Source organism: Lampris incognitus, chromosome 5, assembly GCF_029633865.1.
Source record: "Lampris incognitus isolate fLamInc1 chromosome 5, fLamInc1.hap2, whole genome shotgun sequence".
In the NCBI taxonomy this organism is placed as follows: domain Eukaryota; kingdom Metazoa; phylum Chordata; class Actinopteri; order Lampriformes; family Lampridae; genus Lampris; species Lampris incognitus.
In genome coordinates this window covers 17,449,672-17,467,112 of record NC_079215.1, presented here as the reverse complement: position 1 = coordinate 17,467,112, position 17,441 = coordinate 17,449,672, and the positions used below count along the sequence as shown (strand labels likewise).

The 17,441-nt window shown below is 43.3% G+C and overlaps 1 protein-coding gene across 1 annotated transcript in view; it reads right to left on the bottom strand.

Annotated features, from left to right (window-relative positions):
- LOC130112891 (nidogen-1-like) overlaps nucleotides 1–17,441 on the bottom strand; it is an 85,818-nt gene that overhangs the window by 25,132 nt on the left and 43,245 nt on the right. The window contains exons 13-14 of the mRNA XM_056280414.1: nucleotides 15,641–15,769; nucleotides 3,529–3,771 (exon numbers count right to left, since the gene is read on the bottom strand). Coding sequence (XP_056136389.1) covers nucleotides 3,529–3,771; nucleotides 15,641–15,769 — 372 coding nt within the window. The remainder of the gene's footprint in view (nucleotides 1–3,528; nucleotides 3,772–15,640; nucleotides 15,770–17,441) is intronic.

Sequence of the window (17,441 nt, the reverse complement as noted above, 5' to 3'; positions counted from 1 at the left end):
AGATGACAACAGACTTTTGCCCCGAAGCCAGCTGTTGACTTATGGATGCAAACAGCTAATTGCAGACTCAACCAGGGAGAAAGAAGTAGGCCTACATCTTCATCTGCCATGTTTGAAAGGGAGGAGGACAGTGAGGAGAGCAGCCAAGAGGGTAGGGATGATGACAGTTTGTAGGATAACCATGCCGCGTAAAGACTGAGTACCATGCAACATCTCCAGGTGCTCCCTTGAGAACCAGACCAAACAAGTTATCTGCATCCTTGGTTATAATGTCAAATTACTCATTAGACACTAGCTGCTCTGCTAATCTACATTTTTTCCCCACATTAAAAGTAACTTCGGGGGCGTCCCGGTAGCGTAGCAGTCTATTCCATTGCCTACCAACATGGGGATTGCCGGTTCGAATCCCCATGTTACCTCCGCCTTGGTCGGGTGTCCCTACAGACACAATTGGCCGTGGGTGCAGGTGGGAAGCCAGACGTGGGTATGTGTCCTGGTCGCTGCACTAGCGCCTCCTCTGGTCGACCGGGGCACCTGTTCAGGGGGAGGGGGAACTGGGGGGAATAGTGTGATCCTCCCACGCGCTACGTCCCCCTGGTGAAACTCCTCACTGTCAGGTGAAAAGAAGCGGCTGGCGACTCCACATGTATCAGAGGAGGCATGTGGTAGTCTGCAGCCCTCCCCGGCTCGGCAGAGGGAGTGGAGCAGTGATCGGGACGGCTCGTAAAATAGGGTAATTGGCCAAGTACAATTGGGGAGAAAAGGGGGGGGGGGGTAACCAAGAAATGTGAATGCTTCTTGTTAGCGACATCGTTTAATTTACGTAATATACACTCACCGGCCACTTTATTAGGCACACCTGTCCAGCTGCTCATTAATGCAAATTTCTAATCAGCCAATCACATGGCAGCAACTCAATTCATTTAGGCATGTAGACATGGTCAAGTCGATCTGCTGCAGTTTAAACCGAGCATCAGAATGGGGAAGAAAGGTGATTTAAGTGACTTTGAACGTGGCATGGTTGTTGGTGCCAGACGGGCTGGTCTGAGTATTTCAGAAACTGCTGATCTACTGGGATTTTCACGCACAACCATCTCTAGGGTTTACAGAGAATGGTCCGAAAAAGAGAAAATATCCAGTGAGCGGCAGTTCTGTGGGCAAAAATGCCTTGTTGATGCCAGAGGTCAGAGGAGAATGGCCAGACTGGTTCGAGCTGATAGAAAGGCAACAGTAACTCAAATAACCACTCATTACAACCGAGGTATGCAGAAGAGCATCTCTGAACGCACAACACGTCGAACCTTGAGGCAGATGGGCTACAGCAGCAGAAGACCACACCGGGTGCCACTCCTGTCAGCTAGGAACAGGAAACTGAGGCTACAATTCGCACAGGCTCATCAAAATTGGACAATAGAAGATTGGAAAAACGTTGCCTGGTCTGATGAGTCTCAATTTCTGCTGCGACATTCGGATGGTAGGGTCAGAATTTGGCGTCAACAACATGAAAGCATGGATCCATCCTGCCTTGTATCAACGCTTCAGGCTGGTGGTGGTGGTGTAATGGTGTGGGGGATATTTTCTTGGCACACTTTGGGCCCCTTAGTACCAATTGAGCATCGTGTCAACGCCACAGCCTACCTGAGTATTTGTTGCTGACCATGTCCATCCCTTTATGACCACAGTGTTCCCATCTTCTGATGGCTACTTCCAGCAGGATAACGCGCCATGTCATAAAGCTCGAATCATCTCAGACTGGTTTCTTGAACATGACAATGAGTTCACTGTACTCAAATGGCCTCCACAGTCACCAGATCTCAATCCAATAGAGCACCTTTGGGGTGTGGTGGACCGGGAGAGTCGCATCATGGATGTGCAGCCGACAAATCTGCAGCAACTGCGTGATGCTATCATGACAATATGGACCAAACTCTCTGAGGAATGTTTCCAGTACCTTGTTGAATCTATGCCACGAAGGATTAAGGCAGTTCTGAAGGCAAAAGGGGGTCCAACCCGGTACTAGCAAGGTGTACCTAATAAAGTGGCCAGTGAGTGTAGGACAAAAAGGACCAGACGAATATATACTTTATTGAACATCCAATTTAAGATAATCTATCAACCTATCAACAGCTGTCGTCACCATGACAACCACAGACGCACTTGACTGAAAGTCACCAGTTAATGGAGTCACTAGTTAAACCAAAACACCTGCAAGAAAGCAATTGGGTTGTTACTGCAGTCTAACAGTATCTCCAGCTCAGACAGGCTCACTGGGTGTTAGGCCAATCAGATTGCGGCTCATTTATAAACAGCGTCTCAGGACCTTATGATCCGCATATTGATGAAAAGACAGGAGGCAGAGCTGGAGGTGGCAGAGTTGAGGACGCTACGGTTTTCACTGGGAGTGATGAAGAGGGACAGGATTAGGAACAGTTCTATTAGAGGGACAGCTCAAGTTGGACGGTTTGGAGACAAAGCAAGAGAGGCAAGATTGAGATGGCTTGGAAATGTGTGGAGGAGAGATGCTGGGTATATTGGGAGAAGGATGCTGAATATGGAGCTGCCAGGAAAGAGGAAGGCCAAAGAGGAGGTTTATGGATGTGTTGAGGGAAGACATGCAGGTGGCTGGTGTGACAGAGAAAGATGCAGAAGACAGGAAGAAATGGAAATGGATGATCCGCTGTGGCGACCCCTAACGGGAACAGCCAAAAGCAGTAGTAGTAGTAGTCTCAGGACCAATCGAGGACTCTGCTATTTCATCTAACCCCAGGTTGGCCTCGCCTATATTAGTTAACCCTTTACCTGTTGTATTTGAGCCCAATTTGATGAGAATTGATCTTTGTTATTGGGTAAAAAAAAATATAATGCGTCTCCCATGATTAATCGACTACTCGACTGCTCTTTGGGAGTAGTTGATGACTACTAAAATGCAGCAGTAATGAATGCCCTACAGGTGACAGCGAGGTTCTCTTCAAACCTGGAGTCATTGTGCGAGATAATGGCAGATTTCAAATGCATAATAAGAAAAGCAGATATCACCCTCTAGTGACAAAAGATAGTAATACTGCTATCAATGTTGATGAAATGCTCCGAAATACCACATTTGTGTGTGGAGAGGGTGCTTCTAGTGCAGAAATGAAAGCGGGAATGGTTGGTTGGGATTAGACTGCCTCTCTGATCATTGCAGCAGGAACAGCCATACTTTTATCTTATGCACGTGTATGTGTATTTTTTAGCATTTGCCTATGGACAAAACTTCTTGGACAAATAACTATTCAATTCTGCAGGCCTATGGCAGAGTTCAATTAGCAGCAGCACAATGTTGGTAGATTTAACACAGCAAATGCTTCCATGGAAAGGGCATTTGCTGTAATAAATATATTGCACATTTTTGCTTAAAAAATGTATTTAAGTGTGCAGGTACTCTCTAAATACACCAGTCACAACACCAGTAAAAATGGTACAACTGTGACAAGACAATTTGGGAAAAAAAAAAAAATCAAATCTCAAAAGAAAAGACTGTTTACTCACACAGAGGTTTGCTGCCAGGGCCAGTCCGGGTGTTGGGGATCTCTTGACCGTTGGCGTCCACGCACCAACACTGACCAATGCTGGCATGACACTGGGTGGGCTCATACGCCCCATGCTGGTCACACTGGGGCACGTACTGACCGACAGCCGGTCGTGGTCTGAAGAAGGAGAGGAAAGTTCCAGAGGAGCTTGTACCCGCCTGGGTGCTCTCCCTGTGACGCTCACACTGCGTCTTCTCGCGCTCTGAAAAAAACAAGGGTTTATTTCTGTCATTCATTCATTCTCTTAACCTCCTAAACCCAGTTCAAGGACATGGGAGGCCTGGAGTCTATTCCAGCATGTATTGGGAAGACAACACCAGACCAACACACAGACAATCGGTGTGTTTATATGCAAGTTAAAAATGAAATTTCATTTAGATTAAGGCAATAATTTTATTATTTCTTCTGCCATGTAAACACCTCAATCGAACTATCTAACTATCAAATTAAGGTCTACATTGACAAGCATAATGCAATTAAGTTTGTGCTGACCAGCTGGCCCCCAGTTTCACACTGATCTTCAACAGATCACTGGAGCTGTGTTAAATCCCCTCCTGCTTCAAGAGCTCCACTATCATCCCGGTCCCCAAGAAACCCCGTATCACAGGATTAAATGACTACAGGCCCTTTGCCCTAACATCTGTTGTCATGAAATCCTTCAAGAGACTGGTGTTGGCCCACCTGAAGGAAATCACAGGCCCTCTGCTCGACCCCCAGCAGTTTGCCTACCGAGCAAACAGGTCAGTGGATGATGCAGTCAACATGGGATTGCACTACATCTTCCAACACCTCGACTCCCCAGGGACACACGAAAGGGTCCCGTTTGTGAACTTCAGCTCAGTGTTCAATACCATCGTCCCAGATATCCTCCACTCCAAACTCACTGTACCAGCCCCCATCTGCCGGTGGATTAAAAACTTCCTGACAGACGAGGCAGATGTTAAGGCTGGGGAAAATCACATCCAGCACCCAGACAATCAGCACTGGCGCCCCCCCAGGGATGTGTGCTCTCCCCTCTACACAAATAACTGCACCTCAGGTGACCCGTCTGTTAAACTCCTGAAGTTTGCGGATGACACAACCATCATTGGCCTTATCTGGGATGGTGACAAGTCTGCATGTACATGGGTGATTGATCAGCTGGCCCTCTGGTGTGGCCATAACAAACTGGAACTGAACACACTCAAACAGTGGAGATGACAGTGGACTTCAGGAGGAGTCCCCCAACACTGCCCCCCCTCACCATACTCAGCAGTGTGGTGTCGACAGTGAAAACCTACAGATATCTGGGTTCCACAATCTCCCAGTACCTAAGGTGGGCATCCGACATAGCCACAATCATCAAAAAGGCCCAGCAGAGGATGTGCTTTCTCTGCCAGCTCAAGAAATTCAACCTGCCTCAGGAACTGTTGATTTAGTTTTACCGCAATAATCCAGTCTGTCCTCTGCACAGCCATCACTGTCTGGTTTGGTTCGGCCACCAAACAGGACAGGAACAGACTACAACAGACAGTTAGGTTTACAGAGAAAATCATTGGTGCCAACCTGCCTTCTATTCAGGACTTTATACACCTCCAGAGTCAAGAAACGGGCACACAACATCACTGCAGACCCATCACACCTTGGTCACAACCTGTTCCAACTCCTCCCCTCTGGCAGGCGCTACAGAGCACTGCACCCCAGAAGAACCAGATATAGAAACAGTTGCCCTCCATGGGCTGTCATTCAAATGAACACTTATCACTGTCAATAAATCCAACCATTTTGTATATACTGACACTGTACTGTACATTGTATGTATACTGGTACACTCTGTCATGTCCATCTACCTCAGGGATGTATGTAAGTAACCTGCTAACATCTATTTCAGCATCTCTGATATATTCTCTGCACCATTGCATCTTATCACCTCTTATCTCACCTGTACAAGTCAATCCTTGTGTATATAGCTGAAGATTGTTGTGTTGTAGTGTTGTTATTCTATGTTAAGTACACTGAGAGAGCCACAAAACCAGAGTCAAGTTCCATGTATGTGCAAACCTACATGGCCAATAAACACGATTTTCATTCTCATTAACAGAGCTAGATTTTTTTTTTTTGGTCAATCATTTGATTTACTGCTCTTTGTATAAACCTTAATCCGTGCTCTTTCTGGGAACTGGCTCTGCATGCACCAAAAATTTAAGGATTCCCCCAGACTTGCCACTACCGGCATCTGACCCGGAAACGATGGTCAAAGGACAACATGGTGAGGGGCAGCAAACAACTGTATTTCTGAACTGAGATGTAAAACAACAAATGTTCACGCCCAATAAAATGAAGTTACTTTATTCCTAACGTTTGAGGACCGTTTTGTCCCCTCATGAAACTGTATTACACTTTTCTCTGGCAATGCTTTAGACAGCCATACTTGAGTCATACTGAAAAAGAAAAAAAGATTAGTGTAAATTGTATGTAATAGTAAGAGCAGTTCAATAAATCACAATTTCTCTTTCTCATAGCGGTCAGATATATCTGGGTATCATAGAAGACCTTTCTCAAAATCAAAATCCACATATTTGCAGTGAGAGCTAAACCGTCGGCATAGTGAAGTCTGGTGTGTGTGTGTGTGGGGGGGGTGTTGAACTTATATCTATTTTCTGCTGCTATTTAACACAGACCGGATTTAACTCTTGGTTTTAATTAAGATTTTTCTCGCTTCTGAAATACCAGGACGTTGCACACTCAGTGTCTGGATGGACGTGGCTCCAAGCTGTGGGGGGAAAACACAGATTAAAGAAGAAGAAAAGGAGACTGCTCACTATAGGGGCCGCGTTGACATCTGGAACTCGCATCCCTCGGTACGATGCTTATCCCCAAGGGTATCTCTGCGGTGAAACCACAAACCAGTCATAACAAAACCGTTTCAGCCGCGACCTACAGTCTCCTCAAAGCACAATGTCTGCTCACAAACACCGACAAGGACGTGCAAACTGAAGTTAACAATGGGGCGCTCCCTCTTGTCTGCGGGTCGGAGATCAAAGCCGTCGACAGGCTGTCGTCGACCAGTCGAGACAAACGTTAAAGAAAAGGGATTGTTGTCGGTCACAGCAGAGACGATGCGACAAGTTTTGTCGGGGGGGGGGGGGGGGAGCAAAATGATGCGCTTTTCAGATGAGTGGGGGGGGGGGTCGTAAAAAAGCTCGCAAAGAATTAGAAAACTCCAGAGGAGAAGAAGAAAGGAGTGGTAATTATGCGTCAGACACCTGGAACTGCTGTGGTGTGGAGGAGGGACGAGAGCCAAGCCTCAACAGCCTCGCTCCACGCCAAACCACAAAAACATGACGATGATAAGTTATGGGACATAAAACCGCAAGCCTGGAGGAAGAAAAAAAACAAAAACAAAACAAAACAGAGTACTCGGTTCTGTACAACCACACCAGCTGTGTTGCCACCCAAAGGTTTAATGTGTGAATTATGATAAGTCGGACAAATAGGACTCATACACTCAGTAAGAGTACTCCAAAACAGATTGTTTTTTCCCAGCACGCTTAACGTTTTGACTACACATTCTTCATCAGAAACGATGTGTGCCCTATTCATTAGGCCTGTTTAAAAAGATGAACCCGGATACTGATAGGTGCACCTGAAGTACGTATAGGGCCTGTTCATATGTAGGGCTCCACATGTGCATTACAGATCAAACCTCCACCATGATAAGAAACAAGAACGAAACTATGAAAAAGAAAAGAAAATGAACGTGATCACAAATATATGCATACGAAAGGACTACCATTAAATAGGACCCCAGTAAACAGCGTAGTCTAATCAACAGTCAGAGAAAGGGTTTGATAGCCAAGTCAATATGTAATATGTATGCCGGCAAAGACCAAATCGAGTGGGTTTTCACGCTTAAAGGATGATTACGGTGCGTCTGGGTGGCGTGACGGTCTATTCCGTTGCCTACAGGGCTCGACTTGAGGGGGGGGGCTGGACCTCCCATAACAAATAAGGGACCTCCCATAAGAAAGGAAAAATTAAGCTTGGGTGGGGGGATCCCCCATAGAATTATGGTTGTAATAAGAATAATGACAATAAATTATCAATTATTTTTGGGGCATATTGTAGCGGTTCTTATTTGGCATGCAGCAGTAAATCTGTGAACCATGCCTGTCTATGTTGCACCGGTACCTCTGTTCTGGCTGCGTGGGCACAGTCAGAACGGTTATATGCGAGTATAACCGTTAATAAAACATGCGAAACGTCCCCTCGGGTAGGCTGCAATTTGTTATCTGATCAGATTTAGCTAACATCAATGGCTTTTTATAAGATTGTAAACTCGAAAATATTTATATAAACACTTAAAGATTGGTGTGTAATCGGGACAAACGATCCAACAATAACCCCCAGTAAGTTTAACTTCGAAATATTGTTTTCTATTTATTTCGCAGTTGAAGAGGAATGGATCATATGTTACAATCTGCACTTAAACGACAGGCGCATGGCACGAGCAACTCTAGCGAGGCAGAATCAAAAATAACAGAATTAAAAGTCTCGCTGGAGTCAGGCACTCTCTACTGGTGCAAGGGGCACTCATTCATTCATTCATACTGTCTTACATTGAAGAGTAGATACACTGATATTCACCTCTCCTACCCGACTTACAAAATGGTTGCATTGAGTCAAAAGACCTTTCAAAAGACAGCATAATTTTAGTGTTTTAACACCCTTCCCCCCAACCACAAATAGGGACCCCCCTATAACTGGTCGCCTACCAACACGGGGATCACCGGTTCGAATCCCCATGTTACCTCCGGCTTGGTTGGGCGCCACTACAGACACAATTCGCCGTTTCTGCTGGTGGGAAGCCGGATGTGGGTATGTGTCCTGGTCGCTGCACTAGTGCCTCCTCTGGTCAGTCAGCGTGCCTGTGAGGGGGTGAGGGGGAACTGGGGGGAACAGCACAATCCTCCCATATGCTACGTCCCCCTGGTGAAACGCCTCACTGTCAGGCGAAAAGAAGTGGCTGGCAACTCCACATGTATCGGAGGAGGCATGTGGTAGTCTGCAGCCCTTTCCAGATTGGCAGAGGGGGTGGAGCAGAGACCAGGATGGCTCGAAAGAGTGGAGTAATTGGCCAGGTACAATTGGGAGGAAAAAAATCCAAAATAAATGATGACTACAGCGAGCCCAGCGGTGGTCCCCTGTCCAAAACCTCCAACATGAAACTGGTGATTAAAACGATATCATGACTGTGTACCATGACAAAAACTACAAAAATTAGACCCGGGGTGAATAAACAACATATTTATCCTTTAACAAGGGATGTTGTGAATTTAAAAAATTATGAGAGGTCAAATTAGAGGAGCTGTATCAAGTTGGATAAAATTTTGCTCAAAATTGCCCAGACGATTTTGCACACCCTTAAGTTGGGGGGGTGGTTTTGTCAATGAAAAAAAAATTATGCAATCACAATGACGTGATCAATAGCATTAAAGACCCATTTGTTGAATTAAACACTGATATCACGTAAAGACTCTTTTAATTTCTTCTGTAAATGTTTCTGTTGTGGTGGAGTTAAAAGGCACGTATCTGCTCCAACCCATAAACTGCATTCACCCACAGTTCAGCACCAAGTCTATAATGCAGTATATAATGGAAATGTTCTTGTGTAGCGTGGGTGCTTGCTAACTAGACCCGGTATAAACCCCGGTCCTGTGGTTGAAGGGGAGTATTTTTCAATGTTCAAATGAACGTTTGATTTTCCGATAGTGAGAAGTTTAGAGGAAGCACTGAGAGCTGAGCTACGGCACCTCCACTGAGTTTCAGTGTCCTTGGCAGATGGTGTCAGAGGGCAGCCTGCAGATTTAAGGCTGTTTGTTTTACGTCAGCTGCCATCTCTGGTTTATGTCTCCTGCTGACTCTAACTTGTCCCTTACTCGATACCTGACCCCCCTTTTATCATTTTCATGGAGAGAGGGTGATAAAAACATATACGTATAAATACACACAAAACATGCACACAAGCGTAGGTGCAGACTAACACGTGTACACACACACACACACACACACACACACACACATACACATAAACATGCACACTCGCACGCAAACTCGTTACTTAACCACCACCATGAGGCACACATACCTACATAACACACACGCATGCGCACACACACACACACACACAAACAAACAAATATGCGTAAATACATGCACACTTGCTACTTGTCTACCACCACCAGGCGCACATACTGCTACTACTATTACTTTCGGCTGCTCCCGTTAGGGGTCGCCACAGCAGCTCATCCGTTTCCATTTCTTCCTGTCCTCTGCATCTTCCTCTGTCACACCAGCCACCTGCATGTCCTCCCATACATACTATGGCACCATACATACTATGACATACCCTATACTCAGGCACACATATGATGGTTGGCTATTTTATCATTCATTCATCTTAAGGCAATGTCTTTATGCATGCTCAATAATTCAGGTAAGAAAATTGAATTAGTTCATGTGGACACAATGTTTACTGAGAGAGAAACGTCTCATCACTCATCTGAGTGACCTCTTCAGTGTCAACTGACTGCAGGTATCCCCACCCTTATAAACAATACAGTTCCGAAACCAATGATCGGTTTCGTATGCAGATAGGAGTGACCATTAACTAGCGTTACAATGACCATGTGTACTGTTCACAGAGGATTAGGGAATAATTGCAATCAGCATTGTAAGATGGCGACAGATGTACTCTTAGGCCCCCCCTCGGTTCAGGGATGGTTGTTCCCTCTTCACATAGATGGCCTTTTTGACTCTGTTCAAACCAGCGTTCCCTCCCTATCATGGATGTGCACATTCTCATCCCTGAAAGAGTGGCCACTGGTCTGTAGATGGGTGTAGACTGCAGAGTCCTGCCTGACATGTTAGCTCTTCCTGCTGACGTGTTAGCATTAAATACCTGGCTTTCCTCCGCATGCACTGCTCAAAATCTGTGCTTCACTGACAACTTCAACTTCCCCTGGGAGCAACAAAACCATTTCAGAATGGAAGGGGTTCATTTAAACAGAGTGGGGGTCCACACACTTACTGCCAACTTAACCTATATTCTCCAGCACCCCACTGCCGGTATTTGGAAAGGATCAGGAAATTCTCGGAAAAGTAGAGCAATCTTATTTACCCAGTACAACAAGAACAATGCCATTCCCCCCGTCTTTCAGAGATATCTCACACAAGCTGAGATGTTACACTGTGGCACCAAAATTCCCGTTATCCAAACAAAGCAAGGACAATCTCCCTGTAGTCAGAATTACAGGGCATACTGACTACTAGGATCAACTGGGTCCTTACCCCCCCCCCCCTTTCAGCTCATGTCTCCCTCTGCTTACTGGGTAGGGATCCACTGCCACTGATACAGCCCACCCCAGACCCCACCCCAGACAGCATGGAGCAGTTCCAAGGTCTGCAATTCCTGTTTTGATAAGCTTTAGGAAGAACAAAGTGTACTCAAAGTGCACAGCTACTTAATCTATTCTGACTCCGGTTGTATGCCAACAGCCGAAGCCTATCCCAAATAACTGGACAGATAATATTTTTAACACACTTAACTTAGCATTACTAAACATGAGGTCCTTAGCAGGAAAAACATTTTTGATCAATTACTTTATCATCAAGCACAATCTCAATTTTGTTTTTAACTGACACTTGGTTAGACAATTGTTCTTATCGAGTCAGCTCCTCCCAACTTCAGTTTTGTGAGTGAAACCAGAATGCATAAGAAAGAAGGCGGAGTTGTCATTTTGTTTAATGATTCGCACCAATGCAAGAAGATATCTTATGGAAATTTAGCTGCTTTTGAACATATGGCTCTTCTGTTGAATTCCTCTTCTCGAGTTATATTTCTAAATATCAGTAGGCCACCTAAATACAATGCAAACACTTCATCAATGAAAAATTATAGGCCCATGTCAAACCTCCCGTTTCTAAGTAAAATTGTAAAATCATTGAAAAAGCTGTTTTCCAGCAGCTGAACAAATTTTTGGCACTAAACTTTTTTTTTTTTTTTGGGGATTTTCCCCTTTTTTTCCCCAAATTGTACGTGGCCAATTACCCCACTCTTCCGAGCCATTCCGGTCACTGCTCCACCCCCTCTGCTGAGCTGAGGAGTGCTGCAGACTACCACATGCTTCCTCTGATACATGTGGAATCGCTAGCCGCTTCTTTTCACTTGACAGTGAGGAGTTTCGCCAGGGGGACATAGCACATGGGAGGATCATGCTATTCCCCCACCTGTTTGGGTGGGAGGGGGAACTAGTGCAGTGACCAGGACACATACCCGGGCTAGTGAAGTGACCAGCACACATACCCACATCTGGCTTCCCATCTGCAGACACAGACTATTGTGTCTGTAGGGACGCCCGACCAAGCCGGAGGTGTCACAGGGATTTGAACCGGCAATCCCTGTGTTGGTAGGCAACAGAATAGACCGCCATGCTACCCGGATACCACTAAATAACTCTTTTGAAGTAATCCAGTCAGGACTTTGACCAAACCGCAGCACTGAGACTGCTCTTGTTAAGGTCTTCAATGACATACACTTAAACATGGACAGTGACAGAATCTCAGTCCTGGTATTATTGGATCTCAGTGCTGCATTTGACATAGTCAACCACAACATATTACTAGACCAACTAAAAAACTGGGTGGGACTTTCTGGCACAGCGCTAAACTGGGTTGAATTCTACTTAAAGGACAGGGACTACTTCTTGTCTATAGGTAATTACAAATCTGAGCAGACAAAATGACCCGTGGAGTTCCCCAAAGCTCCATTCTGGGGCCTCTTCTGTTTAACATCTACATGCTCCCACTAGTTCAGATTATGAAAACAACAAAATATGTTACCAAAATTATGTAGACGGCACAAAGATTTACATAACTATGTCACCAGGTGACTATAATCCCATACAAGGACCAAGTGCATTGAAAAAAATCAACGATCGGATGTCTCAGAATTTTCTTAAATCAAACAAAGATAAAATTGTTGTAATTGTCTTTGGAGCCAAGGAAGAACAATTAAAAGTCAGCGCTCAGCTACAATCAGTAATGTTATGTTAAATGACAAACCAAGCCAGACACATTGTAGTCATGGAGTCAGACCTCAATTTAAATAGCTACATTTAGATAATTACAAAGTCAGTTTACTATTACCTGAAGAATATATCAAGAATTAAAGGATTTATGTCTCAGCAGGAATTGAAAAAACTTGTCCATGGATTTATCTTCAGTCGAATCAACTATATTAATGGTGTCTTTACAGGTTTGCTTGAGTCCTTACTAAGACCAAAAAAGTGGATCACGTCACTCCCGTTCTGAGGTCTTAACACTGGCTTCCTGTCCATCAAAGAACTGATTTTAAAATACTGCTCTTGGTTTCTAAAGCACTGAATGCTTTAGGGCACATTTCTGATCTTCTGCTACACTAAGAACCATTCAGACCTCTCAGATTGTCTGAGACAGGTCTGCCTTCTGTTCCCAATGTCAAAACTAAACATGGAGAGGCAGCTTTCAGTTTTTATGCACCATATATCTGGAACAAACTCCCAGAAAACTGCAGGTCTGCTACTACTCTCAGTTCTTTTAAATCAAGGCTAAAGACTTTCCTGTTTTCTGCTGCCTTCTATTAAATCAAATTTGAAGCTTTTGATTATCATTTTATACAGCACTGTAACTTTTTCTCTATTTTATCTGTCTTATTTTTCTATCTTTTTATTTGATTTTAAATGTCTTTTTATTGCCTTATGTTGCTTTTACATTTTGTCTTAATGCCTTTTATGTTTTATGTAAAGCACTTTGAATTGCCTTGTTGCGGAAATGTGCTATACAAATAAATTTTCCTTGCCTTGCCTAGTGCCTAATCACCTCAACCATCTTTTTATGGTGGGATGCATTTAGCTAGCAGAATATGGGCTTTTAAAGGCCCCAATCGCTACCTATTTTTTAGTCTACATATTATTTTTTTAAACACAAGTCGCTATTGTTACTAGTTGCTAAAAAAACATACTATCAGAATAGTGACTCGTGCTTTTTAAGTTAGTTACTACTCAATAAAATAAAAGACCTGGTGTTTATTTGTTACTGGTAAAAGAGAAATGTGCCTAGTCATGGGGAAATTTGTAACTAGTGCTACACTAACAGAACTAGTATCTATTTTTTAGAAACTAGTAACTTTACAATAGCATCTAGTGACAGAATAGCAACTAGTGTTTAAAAAAATAAGTACTAGTGTCTAATTTGTAGTGACTAGTGCCTTAAAAATTAATAAATGATAAAACAACCTGCCATACACATGCACACATAACACCCACACAAATGTGCAAAAGCATAACCACCACCATCAGGCACGCACGCACACACACACTTGTAAAACTACATATGCTTGTGGGGCCCGCTCATTGACTCCCATTCACTGACAGCCCTTCCCTAAACCTTAACCACGCAAACTAGTTTGTACATGCCTAACCCTAACCCATACCTTAACCTAAGTGTAATTCTAACTTTAACCCTAAAACCAAGTCCTAACCCTAAAATAGATCCTTTAACTTCTTCGGTCCGATAAACAGGCCCCACAAGTGTTTAACTATACTTGTGGGGGCCTTCGGTCTCCACAAGTGTAGTTAAACGTGGTATACACACACACACACACACACACACACACACACACACACACACGCACACACACACACACACACAATTTACAGGGTTTCTTTACTCTTCCGCTGACTCCACAGATCTTACAGCAGTACATTCTGTCCATCTTCTCTGTCTTACAACACATCTTACTGTCTGGTTTGCAGTCACAGCCAACCGTATGATTAAAGAGCACTCTGGTGTGAGTCAGAAGAAGAGACACACTGGTGTTCATCTGAGTGAGCCCCCCCCCCCATCATGTCCAGAAGACGGTTTTCTAAACAGCTCCTCTGCCCTACTTTAAACCATGGGGTTTACAAAACTGTCACAAGTCTCAAATAGTCCAGCTGTGTGAGAAACTAGCAGTCGGGTTCCTGAGTTTACAAATGTTTATTAGGGAGATTTCAAAGATTTACGTCTGTGAAAATATTTATTGAGTCTACACCATGGACCAATTCAACCATGTTTACTGATGTTATTTAAATCATTTGTCGAGTCATTCAAAAAAATTGAGCTGCGGATTTCCTTGTTTTTATCAAAAGAAAATTGTACATCTTGTGAAGAATGAAAATAGTTTAAATTTTGCCTCTGAAACAGCATAGATCGTTCCACCAACTTTGGCAACAGTTTTAACGAATACACAATCTGTAAACCCTGCTACCCACATACCTTAAAACCTGAAAGCTGGTCCAAGCCTGAGGAGCCTTACCATTAAAGCAAAAAAAAAAAGTGATGGCTTACAGCCACAGTTGTACACCACAGGCACTGATATCATAAAAAAGAAAAAAGATCAACATCTAAATCCAACGTTGACAACAACTGCCACCAGGAAAAATTGTTGCGACAAATTGTCAAAAATTCAGTTGGGTGTGTGTTGTGTGTGTGTGTCAGTAGCACCATTTTGTCATTTGGGAACAGCAGAGTAGGACCCCCCACACTGAGATTTAAGAAATGGACTAAAAAGTCATTATATTTTTTTGAAAAACTAAATATTTAACATCAGTATTACAGGGCAAAGGGTAAAAAAATTGTGCAGAAAGTGACTTATGCAGATATGCATATATTTCAGTCTATGAGCACTTTTCTCAGTCCTGAAGTTGACGGAAATTTTCTCACTTCTGCACTAGTCACTTTTGCACACTTTTTTGCACCTTTTCTATAAGTCTAAGATCTAATATTCAACATATTTCAGTCATGATGACTTTTTAGACTATATCTTAAAATCCCAGTGTGTGGGTCCTGTTCTGCTGTCCATGAACATTTAGCAGGCCTGCTAAACTACCTAAAAAAGAAAAAACAAACCTAAAGACCTGGACTAAAGAGATGTTTTTTGACATCTCTTTGAGGCGCAGCTCTACCTCTGCTATCATTTTGTGATTTGAAACATTTTGTTGGGAATGACCAACCTGAGGTGTTGGGGGTGCACAGGAGACCGTCACCATGGTAACCAGGCCGGCACTGGCAGGCGAATGACCCCGGTGTGTTTTGGCAAACGGCGTCCCTGTGACACTGATCCTGTTGGCACTCATCTATGTCTGCAGAACAGAAATGGAAAAAGAAAAAAAAAGAAGATTTAAGAAACAAAAGATGACATTCCAGAGATAAACAGAAGACGGATCAGTATTATGGCTGCCAATGTGCTATCCCTTCAACACATAGTATAGACATAATGTTGGGAACTGTTATTGTTTACCTTTAAGTAAAGGGACCAAATGTAAAAGCACCAACTCTGTTTCTGGCAGAATTTTAAAAGCTGGTGCAAATTAATATCCGAACAGAAATCAAGTTTACCTAGAAATAGTTGTTTTTAGCCCTCGTATTTTGGGGTTTTACTGTATCAGTTTCAGCGGTGTGAAGGTTAGGAATCTGAATAAACTCAAAAAATCATCCTTAAAACTTTCAATTGAAATAAGAAAAATAAAAACGGTAAAAAAATAATTAGCCAGGTGCTTTCTAGCAAGACGTGGATTAGTGTTGTTGCAAAAGTAAGTGTAAAAGCAATTTAACCTCTGTTTTTATATAATGGAAAATTACGGATTTTCCATTATATAAGGCATCTTTTTGAGGCAAATATTTGACGGTTTTACTATCTAGACCAGTGGTTCTCAACCTTTTTGGGGTCCTGGACCCCCAGTGTATTTTTGATCTACCCTGAGGACCCCTCCACCTGATCTTGGGGGAGGGGGGTTGCAATTTGATAGAAACAGTAGAAACTGCATTTTAAATTGCATTATAGCATTTATTCACTCTTTGGGGCAAAAATAAGAGCTTTCAGTTGTAACTTAGATATAGTTAACAAAACAGAATTCTTATGCAGTAACTTTCAGATATATGTAACAAAACAGAATATGTATTCAGTAACTTTCAGATATATGTAACAACAGAATTTTTATGCAGTAACTTTCAGATACATGTAACAAAACAGAATTTTTATGCACTCTGCAAGAACAAAAACAAACATAAGTATGAAATCTCAATGGATATTGTATAGTCAAGTCTTAGTTTTGTCTGTAGAGGCAGATGGTGTGTGTGTTTTCAAAGCAAAGCATCCTCACTGTTTGTGTGCCACTTGGGTGTGGTGTGGTGAGGTGTGCTGTGTAACCGTTAGTGAGACACTTGTACTTGTGTGCCGCTCATGAGTTTCTGTAACCTGGGTTGAATAGTGGCAACAGCTGTAATGATACCTCTCTCTTGAAGTCTGTTTCTCTGTTTGGTCTTGATGTGTGTAAGAGCTGAGAAAGTGACCTCACAGAAGTATGTAGACCCGAATGGCTCCAACTGGTAGAGAGCCTCTTTTGCATGCTCTGGGTACTCCTTCTCCACACAGCACCAAAACTGTGTTAGTGATGTCTCTGAAAACTTCAATTCTGAAGCCACTGTCTGAAGACAGGTCAATGAGGCTCTCATGGAGTTGCTCGGGTGCTGTATCCATGCTGCTGGGCATGAATGGCCTGCGTATCCAGTCATGTCTAGTACACATGTCCTCAATATCTGGGAAGTAGGATTGAAACTCAGCTGACAGTTTGGCCAGGTGCATTTTTACAGTTTTCAAAATGTTCTGCTTCATGTTCTGTTTCATGTCAGCTATCCAAGAGTTAAGCTGAGGGAAATTACTGACATCCCCCTTTTCACACCGTCTCAACCAGAGGTCAGTTTTCCTCATGAATGCTGAAACTTTATCAAACATCTGAAGAACAGTTTTATCAT